The sequence below is a fragment of the Heterocephalus glaber genome, unplaced genomic scaffold (assembly GCF_053883595.1).
Source record: "Heterocephalus glaber isolate CG9 unplaced genomic scaffold, H.glaber_assembly_v1.0 deba00001687, whole genome shotgun sequence".
Lineage (NCBI taxonomy): Eukaryota > Metazoa > Chordata > Mammalia > Rodentia > Bathyergidae > Heterocephalus > Heterocephalus glaber.
Genome location: NW_028258412.1, coordinates 7,167,226 through 7,182,922, shown reverse-complemented (window position 1 = coordinate 7,182,922; position 15,697 = coordinate 7,167,226). Strand labels below are relative to the sequence as shown.

The 15,697-nt window shown below is 44.7% G+C and overlaps 1 protein-coding gene and 1 long non-coding RNA gene across 5 annotated transcripts in view; one reads left to right on the top strand and one right to left on the bottom strand.

Annotated features, from left to right (window-relative positions):
- Osbp2 (oxysterol binding protein 2) overlaps positions 1–15,697 on the bottom strand; it is a 253,877-nt gene that overhangs the window by 159,626 nt on the left and 78,554 nt on the right. For 3 of the 4 annotated variants that reach the window (XM_087198229.1, XM_087198231.1, XM_013071666.3), the window contains exon 2: positions 4,797–5,005. The exons of the other annotated variant lie outside the window; for it this stretch is intronic. In XM_087198229.1, coding sequence (XP_087054355.1) covers positions 4,797–5,005 — 209 coding nt within the window. The remainder of the gene's footprint in view (positions 1–4,796; positions 5,006–15,697) is intronic. 4 annotated transcript variants of the gene reach the window in all.
- On the top strand, positions 6,918–14,016 carry LOC147821960 (uncharacterized). Its single transcript, XR_015446253.1, has 2 exons — positions 6,918–8,805; positions 12,683–14,016. It is a non-coding gene; the product is annotated as an uncharacterized LOC147821960 (long non-coding RNA).

Below are 15,697 nucleotides of genomic sequence, written 5' to 3'. Positions count from 1 at the left end.
ATTTGTCTAAGAATTTAGATCCAGTAGCAAGAGGATGGCCTCCTTGTCTTTGGGCCTTAGCAGCTTCAGTTCTGTTGATCCAAGAAGCAGACAAGCTGACTTTATGTCAGGAACTGACTGAGCAGGTTCCACATGTGGTCCTAGAACTGCTGAACACAAGGGAGCATCACTGGCTCTCAAATAATCGGGTTACTCAGTATTAAGCTCTCCTCTGTGAGAAGCCCTGCTTATGGGTTATTTCCTGTAAAAACTTTAAATCCTGGTACCTTTTTGCCCATGGAGACAGGCCCTGCCGATCATGATTGCTTGAGTGTCACTGATGAGCTCTTTTCCAGCCACCCTGACTTGCAAATGGCACCCTTGTCTGATGCTGACCTCATTCTGTTCACAGATGGGAGCAGCTTCATGGAAGATGGGGTTTGTCATGCTAGATATGCAGTAACCACAAAGGATGGGGTGATCCTAGCCGGGGTCCTTTCCTTTTGGCTGGTTGGCACAATGGGCTGAGCTCTGGGCACTCATACAGGCACTTCAATGGGCAAAGGGCAGAAAGGTAAATAATATATACAGACTCTTACTATGCATTTGCTCCATGGCATGATTCATTGAGAGCGAGGTCTTCTCACAGCAGAAGGGAAGCAAATCAAGAATAGACAGAAAATTGTACAGTTCCTAGAGATGGTGTGGGAACCTAGCAAAGTTACAGTGATACATTGTTCAAGACATCAGAAAGGCAAAGACTTCATTGCAGAAGGTAACAATAAAGCTAATGTGGAAAGCCAAGAGACAGAGCACTCAAAGCCCTGCTCTCACCACTCCAGAGGCTGGTGAGCCAATGCATGGCTGAAGAATGGGAGCACCGGGAAAGGCAGTATGGACTCCTGTGCTATGCCAGATCCCTACTGCTCTGAGTTTCTTTGTTTTTGAACTGCGGGTGTTTAAGCCTAGTGATGAACATTTTGTAACTTAAAATGGTAAAATGGGAACCAGAGTGTTATCCATTCACTGTATTCTTTGATGCTTGCCCAAGAGAACATTACGGGGGGCCTTGGGTAGCTTCTGATTGTGGGGGATTGTAGGTTGAAAAGCCATACTGTAAAGGAAATCAAGGGTTTGGCTCAACAACTCGATTGTTGGACATGTCACCAGCAACTGTGATAAATGTAAACAAGGTCAATGTAATCCTATATCTATGAATGTGCTAGACCCATGGAATCCCACGTGGTCACAAGGAAAAATATTTCAGGTTTGTATAGGGTATCAGTCCACTGCCAAACATAGACCTCAAAAGATAAAGCAATAGACATTACAAATCAAAAAGGTGTGGAAAGCTGCTCCCCCTGAGATAGGAAAGACCCCTGCCCTTTAAGAAATCCAAGCTATGCTGAAAGGGCACTCTCAGAACTATACTGGAATAGATATGATAAATCTAACTGCTGATGCAAGCAAATGAGGAGCTGGCATCAGATTGCTGGTTATGTGCCCCCTTAAATTTGATGAATTATGAAGCAATAGGAATATATACCAACCTAATCCTTAATGTCACCAGAGCAGCCATGCACTCACGTTTGAGATACCCAACTAGGACAGTCAGAAAGAGGACTTGTTTCCTAGAACAGAATAGGAGTAATGAGGAAAATAATGAAACCTGCACCAACTTAGTCTTGTTGAATGAGGAAAACAACTATGCAGAACCTAATGGGACCTTTTTCATCTGTGGAGATGGAGTGTACAAGGTGATCTCAGGAAAAATCACCACAAAGTGTACTTTGGGGATTCTAATCCCAAATTTGTCTGTTTACATCTGGCAGCCATAAAAAAAAGTGTCTTTACAAATCGTTTCCCCGGTGCAAATAATTCAAACAAAGAGAGACCCAGTGGTGCTACCTATCCTAACTGGATTTGCAATCACCAGCAGTCTCATTTTAGGGGGAACAGCCATTGGCCTAGGGTAAAAACAGTATATTTCATTAGGACAAGAATTTAGAAAACACCTTGAGGAAATTCGAGATGCACTCCAAGCCCTAGAAACTCAGCTAGATTCTCTAGCCCATGTGGTGCTGCAGAACAGGACAGATGAGCTCTTGATTTGCTCACAGCTCAAAAAGGGGGAACTTGTTTATTCCTCAGTGAAGAATGCTGTTATTATGCTAACAAGTCTGGTATAGTGCAAGAATCACTGGACAAATTAAAAGATCGAAATAAGGCTCTTGATAATGAATTTGGTACAGGTGAGCTGTCTTATGGAATTGATTTCACTTGGAAAAGATGGAAATCATGGGTAGGACCCCTTTTGGGCCTTCTTCTTGTTATCATGTTAGTGCTGATGTTTGGCCCTTGCATTGTCCAATGGATTTCAAAATTTATCCATAAGCATATTGCTGCTGTTCAACGTTATCAAATGATGTTAATAAGAAATGTAGATAAATTAGATAGGACATATTATGGATAGAAGAATCATCTTGAAGCAGACAAAGGGAGGAATGATAGAGAAAATTTAAACTATAGGTTAGTTATTAAGGTAGCTGAAGTACAATAAGTAATCCGTTCCTTTAAGATTTACCTTTCCCATAACTCTTATGTTTAAGGTGATGGCTAACTGAACCTTTGACCTGTAAACTAACTGTAGATAACATTTAACCTGGAGAAAAGCAAAATAGAAATGTTTGGGTAGTTTACAATGTATGTGTTTTAGGTGCCATCTGTTTGTTATATGTCTGTGACTGTAACCATTAACAGGAACTAGATGTAAAAGAGAAACAGAAATTTTACTAAGTCCACTGGAAATGAGGTAATGGCTAAAAGAAGGTATAAAAGGAAATGTTAAAGCAAAGGATGGGGCAGACAGTGATCAGATGAGTTTCTGGCATTCTCCCTTGCTAGAGATTAAAGGCTTTTTTTTACCCAAATTCTGTTTCTCCGTACATTTCTTTCCGCAATTCTGGAACATTATTACTGATTATATGTAGACCAAGTAGCCTTAATAATCTTAAAGTGGGAATACTGATTTCAAGTCCAGTGATAATATCTAAGAAAGATTTGAGAATTGTTACATAATACATACTCATTTTTCTTTCTTTTGCACTTGTGATAAGTGGAGTTCTGGATTTTTATTTTACTCCATCAACTAATGATAACTAACCAATAACAATGTAAAATGGAGCGGGGGAGCCCTCCTCAGAAACTCCGTAGATGCTCACACCATGCTCTTAGACTTCCCGGTCTCAGAACTGTGAGCTAATAAACTTTTGTTCTTGATAAATTACCCTATCTCAGGTATTTTCTTGCAGCAAAAGAAAATGAAATAAGATAAGACCTATGCTCCAAATGAACAAAAGAGAAGGCCATAATTATATTTGATGCATGCCCTTCAATGAACACTGAGAAGCTAGTACTGGGAGAGAGACGCCCAACCTGGGGAGACAGGATTTGGGCTGGTGACTGGGCATCCTACTTGATGCTAGAGATCCTCCCACAGGATACAGAATTCATTTTCTCCCCACCTAGGCTGTCAGGAGACCCAGGGACAGTCCTGGACAGCAGGGACTGTGCCTCTTTCTCAGCTGGAACCCTGCTAATCCAAAAATACGCACGTCTGCAGAAACACACATTGCTTTACTTATAACTTCAGAAGGATCACAGCTGCCTGATCCTGCTCTTGGTATTTGCAGACACATTTTTCACCCATCAGGAACATCTGTGATGGCTCTGGGTGGGCAAGACAGCTGAGAGGCAGATATTCGCACATCCTGTTAATAGTACCTCAGAATACAACCCCAATGGAAAGCAGGTTGATGGTACATGATGCACTTATGTCATACACTCCCACTGATCTAGAAACCTGGATCTTGATACACTTATTCTGGTGTATTTGTAAGTAGGCACATGTGAAATGAAATATTTGCAGTTTACTTGTTGCAGCATGATGTGTCACAGCAAAATAAGGGAATAATGAGCCGGGGATTTAGCTCAGTGGTGCTGCCACCTGCCTTGCAAGTGCAAGGACCCGAGTTCAATCCCCAGTACCAAAAAAAAAAAAGAATTAGGATATATCATGTACATGTATCAACTCCCTATAATGAATGTAATCACTATACACTGCAAACATGTACTATACTAATAAAAATATTTAATTAAAAAAGAAAACATGATATATATATGTGCCACCAGTACCTCTAGTTGCCTTCAGAGTGAGAGAACTGCGTGTGGCTGGAAATAGGTGTCAAACACAGACTTTACTTGTAGGTTTTTGGAGCTGCTGGTTTATAAAGCATATGAAGCACTTCTAAATTAATCTATTAATGTAAAAAATAATTTTTCTCAGAACATCTGAGTTGGTATTCCACCCCAGCAAAGGCAGCAACTCTGGCTAAACAATTTTCAGAATTCACAAAGGGGACACGGAGAACAAGGTTGGCCCTAGGCACAGACACAGGATCCTGCACACCCACCCCAGACTGCTACTTCTCGGCCTGAGCTACTGTAGCTTCTGAAGGATCTGCTGAAATCCCAGCAACCAGGCTTGTCCAAAGGCACACACAGCCCTGCATGGCAAACACATTCATCCCAAGGACTGCCAGCCACCCCTGACCACCTTGGCAGAGCAGCTGAGCATTTCACTGCTGAGAATGCCAAGAGCTGAGTGAGAAGGTCACATATAGACCTTGTCCTTCTGAGTTGGTCCAGATACCCTGGGTCTCTTGATCACCACTGCAGTGCAAATACTTTTAATTCCCACTCCTCTACACCCATGATACCACTTGTACATACCCACTATATTACTAAGTGCTCACTACCTGAATGGGTGTTCATCATGCGGACAGCCTTGGCCTTGGCCAGCTCCAGGGCAGTGATCCACTGCTGCCGGTCCACCTCTGAGCTGCTCTTGAGGTGATAGTTCCTTGCCCCACTGATCAACAAGATACCACAGGAGTCTTCCGTGCCAATCTGCACAGTGGCCAGGTTGATGGTTCCACGGCAGGTGTGGGCCATTTCACCCTGATTTCTGTCGGATACAAGAGAAAGTATGAAGTTAAGCTCTCAGACTCAGCTTCACACTAAAGAAATCCTCAAGGCAAATTCTCAGAATCTCAAATCTGAGAGCTGAGAGAGGCCCTGGAGTCACAGGAAAGGAGATGCCTGTTGGAACTGATCAGTCATGGGTTGGTTCCGGACTCTGGGGCCACGTGTGCCTGCCAGGTGGACAGTGATAGAAGGACAAAGATCTGCATTAGTGTCATGTACAGGCATGCCTGCTACAATCTGACCACTGCAGATACCATAAAATAAAGTAGAGTGACTGCCCAGGGTCCCAAAAGGGAAAGCAGGTCTTAGACTCCACATCTGACTCCACTAAGTCTCAGAACCACAGAGTTGGAGTAGGGTGGGATCCTGCCATTAAAACTGAGATTGGATGCCCAGAGCCCAAGGGGGTAGACTTAGAGGCACCTCCTGCTTGAAGGAACCTGAGAACAGTATTGTCCCTGACATTATCTTTCTGTTACATCATGAGATTCACAGACAAAGATGTCACCATTCACTGGCCCCACAATGGATAAGTAGAGAGGACTGGCTGGGCCACCATAATGCTACCCTGTAACAAGGGACCAATTCCTTTGCTAGTTACAGGATTATGAAGCTAATGGTGTTAAGGTAAGGGGAAGTGGAGGTGACTAAAGTGTATGCCATTTACAACTGTGACTAATATCTAAAAACTGAGATCCAACTCTCATGATTGGATCTACTTATTCCCTTAGACATGATATGGAAAAGTTTCAGATGACTTAATAGATTGAATATTAAGGTAGTTGTAGAAGCAAAATAAGTAATGTGTTCTTTTAAGATTTGCCCTTCCCATAACTCCTTGTTTAAGGTAAGGATTATCTGACTCTAACCCAGAACTTCATTAACCTAACAAAGTTACCATACCAGGGTGAATTTACAATGCATATGGCCTATCGTGTGTCTGTAACTTGTAAATAGGAACTGGAATTGTATTTAAATATCAAAGAACACTAGGGATGAGATAATGACTAAAAAGCATATAAAACGGGAAATGCTGAACAAAGGGGGGCAGATACTGACCAGACTGGTTTCTCGCATTCCTGCCCACTGGCATGAGAAGAAATTTTATTATTTTATCCAAATTCTTTGTCTCTGTGTATTTCTTTCCGAGATTTCTGCAACATTTGGTGCGTTGGCCAGGAATCAGAAATGAAATAGCCCTATTGGGCATTGGCCCGAACTCCACCAGAGGGAGTGGCTCTCTGTCTCCCAGAGAGGAAAGGTGCACCCCTGGGACAAATTTCCTAGGCTCCCCAACAGGACACAGAGATCCGCTCACCAGGCGAAGGATCGCACAAACCCAAAGAGACTACAGGAGGACTGCTGTTTTTGGTGTCTCCTCTGTCTCTTTCCTTTGCTGGGTGAGAAACCCCAGGGAACCCCCTAGTTGTTAACTTTTGGTTTCACCTTCTGAATTTGTATTCTGTAACTTTGGGCAAATACAGCATAGGCCCTGATCACCCCTTGTGCTTTGCCATTTGGAAAGATAGCTCCTCCCATTTGTTTTGGTTCACTTTGTGAACTTTGGGCAAAAATAGTGCAGGGGCCTGATCACCCCTTGTGCTTTGCCATTTGGGGAGGTAGCTTCTTTCATTTGTTTTGGTTACAGTTAGGGGGGTCACCGGGAGGGAATGTGATAACTTCTGAATAAATGTGTGAGTGAAAGAGTTCTGGATAGGAGAGTGTATGAAATGAGCTGCAGAACAAGACAGAGGAAGGAAGTGCTTGTGCTTAAAGAGTCCTCCCTGAATTGCAGAATTTGTGTGTGGATGCATTTAACAAAGGCACAATAGTGAGCTTAGGCGACAGCCCCCCTTAGCCTGAACAGACCTTAAAGTGGCAGAGAAGCCTGCAGCTGTGGGACCAAAATGACTCCATTTTGGAGCCGTCTCCTTTGTTCTCTCAAATTTGTGCTTAAACTAGGAATTCACCACTTGAAATTCCTGAGTTTATCACCCAACCACCTGTGTACCCGGGGAGAGAGCGTTCCAGGCACACTATCTGTAGGATAAGCAGTTAATGAGCTGACTGTCCACACAAGATAGATGCGGCCATTAGTGGGTCTGCTAACGATCAGTATGTAACAACCGGCCGTTAATCTTTGCCCCTTTTCTCCCTCACAAAAATCTATACGTAACCCCCTTAACCCCCCCTAAGCCTAACCAATCAAAACCCTACACTTCATATGTATTTAGTATTAACCAATCACCTGGCTACTAACAACCAAAGCTTGTTGTATACTCAATAAAAACCCTGCTAGTTTTGAGGCTCGGGGCTCTCAATCTCGATCCGCTGCGTCGGTGACAATTGAGAGTCCCTGCTTAAGCTTGAATAAACGACCCTTGTGTGCTTACATCGGAAACGGTCTCCTGGTGGTCTCTGGGACTTCACAATCTGGGCACAACATTTGGGGGCTCGTCCGGGATCCCAAGACCTTCAGGACTCCCGTACCGGAGGGTCAATGCCGGCTGGTGAGTGTTTTTTGTGTTTGTAAAGTCTGGGCCTATTTTCTGGGAAGGTCGGCAGACGGTCTAGGCGGACGCGCTGCAAGGGCCGCCGACCCGGGATCCTGGAAGACGTTCCGGATTCCGCTGGTGGGGACGGAGTGCCCCAAGAGTACGAGTCAGTGAGACTCCTGGAGGGACGGTGCGGGTCGCTCCCGCGGCACGGCACGAGGCCGTCGTCCCATTTGCATTGCCTCCGATCAGGCGGAGGACGGTTTTGTCTCTCGTGTTTCTTTCTGTTGTGTTTGTCTGTGTGTTGTACTGACTTGGACTGAGACGATGGGACAGACTGTGACTACCCCTCTTTCCCTCCTGAAAGATCATTTCAAGGAAGTTAGGGAGAGCGCTCGTAACCTAAGTTTAAAAATTAAAAAGGCTAAGTTCATCACCCTCTGTAGCTCGGAGTGGCCCACCCTTGGGTCAGGATGGCCCCCCGAGGAAACTTTTGATTTGCAAATTATACGCAGAGTTCGTAAAGCCATCCTTCATCCCGACCAGGTACCCTACATTGCCATTTGGGAATTTCTGATCTCTAACCCACCCCCATGGGTTAAGCCTTTTTTGCCTTCACAGCAGCAGCAACCGGAGTTAATCCTGACGGCCAATGAAAAGGCTCCTAGAAAGCGCGCGGATGAAAAACAAACCGAAACCAAGCCAACCGCGCCACTTTACCCTGTCCTCCAGGGAGGGACCGAAGAAGATCTTATATTTCCTCCCCCCTATTCCCTCCCCTTTCTTCCGCCACAGCAGGCTGGAGGAGGTGACCCAGTCCCAGCCGGGACTAGGGAGCCCGCCCCGGGCGCCGCCGACAACCATGATGGTCCCGCCCAAAATACTCGTCACCGGCGCACCGCCTCGCCGGCAGGACCGGCAGACTCAACTGTCTGCCCGCTGCGAGCAATAGGGCCCCCTGATGAACATAAAAACCAGCCTCATCATTACTGGCCCTTTGCTACCAGTGATCTTTATAATTGGCGCCGACAACACGCCAATTTTTCTGATAACCCTAGAGATTTGATTAACCTGTTAGAAACTGTTTTGTTTACCCATCAGCCCACTTGGGATGACTGTCAATAGCTTCTGCAGGTCCTGTTCACCACTGAGGAACGAGAGAGGATCCAGAATGAGGCCAGGAAATTGGTTCCTGGTGACAATGGTCAACCCACCACCAATGCTGACACTATCAACACTTCTTTTCCTCTGTCCCAACCCAACTGGGACTTCAACACGGCAGAAGGTAAGGAGAGGCTTTGGGTCTATCGCCAGGCTCTATTAAAAGGTCTGAAAGCAGCAGCGAGGAAGCCTACAAATTTGGCTAAGGTAGGGGATATACAACAAAAGTTAGATGAAAGCCCTGCTGCTTTCCTAGAAAGAATTCAGGAAGCTTTTCGTAGGTACACTCCTATGGACCCAGAAGCAATTGAGACAAAGGCAGCTGTAATAATACATTTTGTCAACCAGGCGGTGCCAGACATTAAGAAAAAGTTACAGAAAGTAGATAGGTTAGGAGAAAAGAGTATTCAGGACTTAGTGGCAGTGGCAGAAAAAGTGTATAACAATAGAGAAACCACAGAGGAGAAACGAGAAAAAGCTGATGACCGCCAGACCCGAAACTTAGCTCGGATCTTTCTGGCTGCCACTGCGGGAGAACAGAAGGAACGTGAACGTAGACTAAAAAAGATTGTGGTGAAAGGAGAAAACAAAGAGAGACGCAGAGAGCGCCCCCAGTTGGGGAAAAATCAATGTGCTCATTGCAAAGAGTATGGACACTGGGCCAGAGACTGTCCCAAAAAAAAACAACAGGAAGGACGCCCCAAGGCCCCTATCCTGGCTATGGATGAATTAAATGATTAGGGGGGACGGGGTTCGGCACCCCTCCCCGAGCCCAGGGTAACCCTAAAAGTGGAGGGGAGACCTATCGAGTTCCTAGTGGATACAGGGGCTCAACATTTGGTCCTACTTAAACCATGTGGCCATGTTTCTGATAAGACCTCCTGGGTTCAAGGAGCTACAGGCATGAAAAAGTATTCATGGACAACCCAAAAAACAGTAGACTTGGGAGTGGGCCAAGTAACCCACTCATTTATGATTATACCAGACTGCCCCTACCCCTTATTGGAAAGAGACTTACTGACTAAATTAGGGGCTCAAATTCATTTCCAACCCGGGGGCACAAAAGTCCTTAATCAGGAGGAAAGGCCCATTCAGGTACTAACCATAAACCTAGAAGATGAATATCTGCTACATCAGAAAAGGGCCCCTCCTGATCCTGACATGGAACAATGGCTCACCATGTTCCCACAAGCATGGGCAGAGACTGGAGGCATGGGGTTAGCTGCACACAGAGCACCAGTGTTCGTGAAAATAAAACCTGGGGCAGATCCTGTACAAGTTCGCCAATATCCTATGTCCCTAGAGGCCCAGAAGGGAATAACTCCACACATCAGGAGGTTGCTTGCTCAGGGGATCCTTAGGCCTTGTCAATCAGCCTGGAACACCCCCTTGTTGCCAGTTCGAAAACCTCATTCTAATGACTATCGGCCAGTGCAGGATCTCCGGGAAGTGAACAAGAGGGTTATGGACATCCACCCCACAGTGCCTAATCCATACACCCTTTTGAGTTCACTTACCCCGAGCCACCGATGGTACACAGTCTTGGATCTCAAAGATGCTTTTTTTAGCCTTCCGCTAGCACCCAAAAGCCAACACATCTTTACATTTAAATGGAGTGACCCAGAACAAGGCCTCAATGGACAGCTGACATGGACCCGATTACCCCAAGGATTCAAAAACTCTCCCACCGTCTTCGACGAGGCCCTACATGAAGACCTGGGTGAGTTTCGCCTCCAGAACCCCCAACTAACTCTGTTACAATATGTAGATGACCTCCTCATAGCAGCTGAAACGCGGAAAGACTGCCTAAGTAGAATCAAGAGACTCTTGATAGTCATAGGAGAACTGGGGTACCGGGCGTCCGCCAAAAAGGCCCAGATCTGCAAACCCGAGGTAAGCTACTTGGGGTACATGCTTAGGGAAGGACAGAGATGGCTGTCGGATGCTAGAAAAGAGACAGTTCTTAAGATACCCACACCAGATTCTCCTCGAAAAGTCAGAGAGTTCTTGGGATCGGCGGGCTTCTGCCGCCTATGGATACCGGGGTTCGCAGAGCTCGCAAGGCCCCTTTACGAGGCAACCAAAGACAATCAGGCTTTTCAATGGACAGAAAAGCTACAAAAATCTTTCGATCAAATTAAAACAGCCTTGCTGACGGCACCAGCCTTGGGCTTGCCCGATATTACTAAGCCATTCCACCTTTACATTGATGAAAACAAAGGAGTCGCTAAGGGCGTCCTGGTCCAGCATCTAGGGCCATGGCGCCGCCCAGTGGCGTACCTATCAAAAAGACTTGATCCAGTTACATCAGGATGGCCCCCGTGTCTAAGAATGATTGCAGCAGTGGCTCTAATGGTCAAAGATGCTGACAAGTTAGACATTAGGCCAAGAACTGTGTGTGACCACCCCTCACGCTATTGAGGGAGTCCTAAAACAGCCTCCGGATCGATGGCTCAGTAATGCTCGCCTGACCCACTACCAGAGCTTACTCCTAAATCCAACCCAAGTTGTCTTTCAGGCCCCGGCTGCTTTAAACCCAGCCACACTGTTGCCAGACCCGAACTTGGAGGCTCCGCTTCACGACTGCACAGACATCCTAGCCCAGGTACATGAAATTCGAGCAGATCTGAGTGACCAACCATGGCCAGATACAGATGATACCTGGTACACTGATGGGAACAGTTTTGTTCGTGATGGCCGCAGGTATGCAGGAACAGCAGTGGTGACAGAGACTGAGGTCATTTGGGCAGAACCATTGCCCACCGGGACCTCAGCACAACGGGCGGAGCTCATAGCTCTGACCAAGACATTGACTCTAGGACGGGGCCAAAAGTTAAATATATACACAGATAGCCGGTATGCCTTTGCCACTACACACGTCCATAGGGCCATCTACAAAGAAAGGGGACTCCTGACAGCTGAAGAAAAGACTATTAAAAACAAAGAGGAGATCCTTGCCCTCTTAACAGCCCTCTGGCTACCTAAAAAATTAGCCATTATCCATTGCCCAGGACACCAAAAAGGCGACACTCCAATTGCCAGAGGAAATAATTTAGCTGACCAGACAGCCCGAAAAATAGCCTTAAAGATTAATCTGACACTGGCCACTCAGCTGCCCGATCCGGGAAGTGCAGCCCTACCAAAAAAAAACCCCAGTACACTGAAAAAGATTTAAATTGGATAAAACAATTACCTATGCCTCAGTGCCTCAACGGGTGATAAAAATCTTCTGATTATAAAGTCATCTTGCCTAAAGCGCTGAAAAAACAAGTTCTCTCCAAGGTGCACCGGACCACCCACATGGACACTCGAAAAATACAAGATCTCCTGAGACATGCTGAAATTAAGATCCGTGATGCTAATTCTAAAATTGAACATATTGTTGCTACCTGCAAAGCCTGTCAATTGACAAATGCCACCCACAATAGGGCCAACCCAGGAAATAGGCTGAGGAAAAGCCGACCTGGAGCCTATTGGAAATTGGACTTCACCGAGGTAAAACCTAAAAGGTATGGTTATAAATACTTGTTAGTTTTTGTAGACACTTTTTCAGGATAGACAGAAGCGTTTCCTACCAAACATGAAACAGCGCGAAGTGTGACTAAAAAACTGCTAAAAGACATCCTGCCAAGGTATGGTTTTCCAGTAATGCTAGGATCAGATAATGGACCCGCCTTTATTTCCAAGGTGAGTCAAACCCTAACACAGATATTGAGGACGGATTGAAAATTACATTGTGCATACAGACCCCAAAGTTCAGGACAGGTAGAGAAGATAAATAAAACATTAAAAGAGACCTTAACTAAATTAACCTTAGAGACTGGCGGTGACTGGGTGACTCTCCTTCCCTTCGCCCTCTATAGGATACACAATTCACCCTATAAGATGAGATTAACTCCCTTTAAAATCATGTTTAAAATTCCCCCTCCCATTATTCCCAACCTTCAATCAAATGTGCTTGTTAAATTTGATGACCAAAAGTTGTTACTTTCTTTAAAAAGCCTCCAAAGTGTACACGAAGATATCTGGCCTAAATTAAAAGCCTTATATCAAACTGGACCGCCTCCCAAGCCCCATCGCTATCGACCAGGAGACTGGGTCTTCGTCCAGAGACACCAACAAAAGGACCTTGAGCCCCGTTAAAAAAGACCCTACGTCACAGTCCTGACCACGCCCACCACTCTCAAGGTCGACAAGATTGCCTTGTGGGTGCACTACACCCACGTTCGCCTTGCAGATCCTCACGCTGTCCTAAAAGACTTCGTTCCATCATGGCAGGTGTCCAAAGACCAAGACAATCCCCTCAAACTCAAGCTACATCGTCGACGGTCATGATTGTGATAACTGTACTTTTGACACCGATTTTAGAAAGACAGAACCCACATGCTCCCCTAAATTTGACCTAGATGATCATCAATACCGCCACAGGTGACATTATTAACAGCTCGTCCAAAGTGAGCCCACCATTAACCTGGTGGCCTGCTCTAGAGTTTGATCTCTGTCGGCTAGCCACTGGCAGCTGAGATATCGGACACTGGAGCCTAGAGTCACGGAAAAGGCCTGAATGTGGGAAAACAAAAAAGGGGTGTACCCTCCCCCCGGTCAATTCACAAACACTGGGTTACAACCATGTAATTCGCAGGACAATATTACGAGACACCCCCTTCTACAGGGAGGACTCTGCGTTGCCTTAGGTAAAAAATGTTGCTTCTATATAGATCATTCAGGAGTGGTCAAAGAGTCCATGGCTAAAGTTAGGGAGGACATCGCCAAACGTAAGCGAAAAAAAAAACTATCTCAAAACTGGTTCAAATCTTGGTTTAATTCTTCCCCTTGGCTAACTACCCTAATCTCTACCCTGCTAGGCCCCTTGCTTATCGTGTTACTACTGTTGACCTTTAGACCTTGTATACTCAATAGACTAGTTTCGTTCATCAAAAAACAAATTAACGCTGTTCAGTTAATGGTGCTCAGGTCCCAATACCAGCCAATTCCTACCGACTTGATAAAATTAACCCCCAGAGGCCCATGATTGGCCCTCTATAACATCATGAGAAGGGGGGAATGTGGGACCAAAATGACTCCATTTTGGAGCCGTCTCCTTTGTTCTCTCAAATTTGTGCTTAAACTAGGAATTCACCACTTGAAATTCCTGAGTTTATTACCCAACCACCTGTGTACCCGGGGAGAGAGCGTTCCAGGCACACTATCTGTAGGATAAGCAGTTAATGAGCTGACTGTCCACACAAGATAGATGCGGCCATTAGTGGGTCTGCTAACGATCAGTATGTAACAACCGGCCGTTAATCTTTGCCCCTTTTCTCCCTCACAAAAATCTATACATAACCCCCTTAACCCCCCCTAAGCCTAACCAATCAAAACCCTACACTTCATATGTATTTAGTATTAACCAATCACCTGGCTACTAACAACCAAAGCTTGTTGTATACTCAATAAAAACCCTGCTAGTTTTGAGGCTCGGGGCTCTCAATCTCGATCCGCTGCGTCGGTGACAATTGAGAGTCCCTGCTTAAGCTTAAATAAACGACCCTTGTGTGCTTACATCAAAAACGGTCTCCTGGTGGTCTCTGAGACTTCACAATCTGGACACAACACAGCCAGGCAGGTGAGCCAGTGATCCCCCACCTTTGTTTGTCTTGCATCTCTGTACAAGGGTACTCATACACACCAACACTCTGATCGGCCAATCGTGGGGACAGAAACATCTCATCCTACTGTTTTGGAATGCATGCTTAGGAATTCTAAGAAAGGTTTTACTGGAAATTATGGTATTGAGATGAAACCCCAAAACTTAGAGCCTTTTGTGAGTTAAAATGGCCCAAGCTTTGCCTAGCCTGGCCAACTGAGAGATCCCTAGGTGAGGGTCTCTTCTGGTCCGTCTAGCTAACAGTCACCACCCCTTGATGGGTACATCCAGATCAATTTCCCTATATTGATTTATGGCTCAAATTGTGCCACAGAATGCCTCCTTGGCTTCATATGTGTGCCCCAGAAGTGAAAAGCAACATCCTGGTCCTCTGTCAGAAAGGGGACGATGCTGAAAAGTAACTGGTCCTTTCAGATCCAGACCGAGAGAATTTAGACTTTCCCCCTTTTTGAGTTGTGAAATTCACAGGTTTAGAGGAGGTGGGGACAAAAGCATGAAAACTGCTTGGCTTCAGAGCACCATGCTGTGGTCAGACTCAGAGAGGATCAAATAGAGCTTACACTCAAATTTCAAAAATTAGTAAGAAAAAATAAGTAATGGATTAAAAACAGCTAAAAAAGCTCTGAAGGACATAAAGCCAGAGAAAGTAAGAAATTTTACAAGGGTTACAAATTTTAGCTAATTGATAAACGTATCTGTGTTTCAGTTTGAAAAGTTAGGAATTTTAGTTAATTGATAAATATGTTTCAGTTTAAAAAGTTACAAATTTTAGTTAATTGATAAATGTATCTCTGTTTGAGTTTGAGGTGATGTTTAATTGGTGTGCTTATTGTACATTGCAAATTCTTCAACTGTAATTATACGGTTAACTTGCTCTTTTCTGTACTTTGTTGATAAAAAAAACCCCTCAAGGTTACTACCATTCTATTGGCAGCCAACCTAATTTAAAGTGTAACAATCTGAGAGTGAAAAAAGGGACACTTTAAAATTTTAACAGCTAAAGACTAGTTTGTGATAAAAGGTCTATAGTGAGATAAAAAATATATATTTAAAAGCTATAAGTAAAAGGGATACAATTTTGATATAAAAATTTTTTGTATGTTTGTCTTGTTAAGATAAAAAGATATACAAGATCAGAAGGCCTAGGTATGTCAAAAGATGCATGAAAGTGATTTATCAAAAAATATGTATGTTTGTTGGTTTCAACTATGTTATAAAAGGTTTAAGTATGTTTACATTAGTTGTCATCAAAGGGTTAAATTCTAAATATGTTACTATAATATGTGTACACTGGTCATCTTCAAAGGGTTTACGAGCCAACAGGTTAATATATGACCTGCTTTATAGT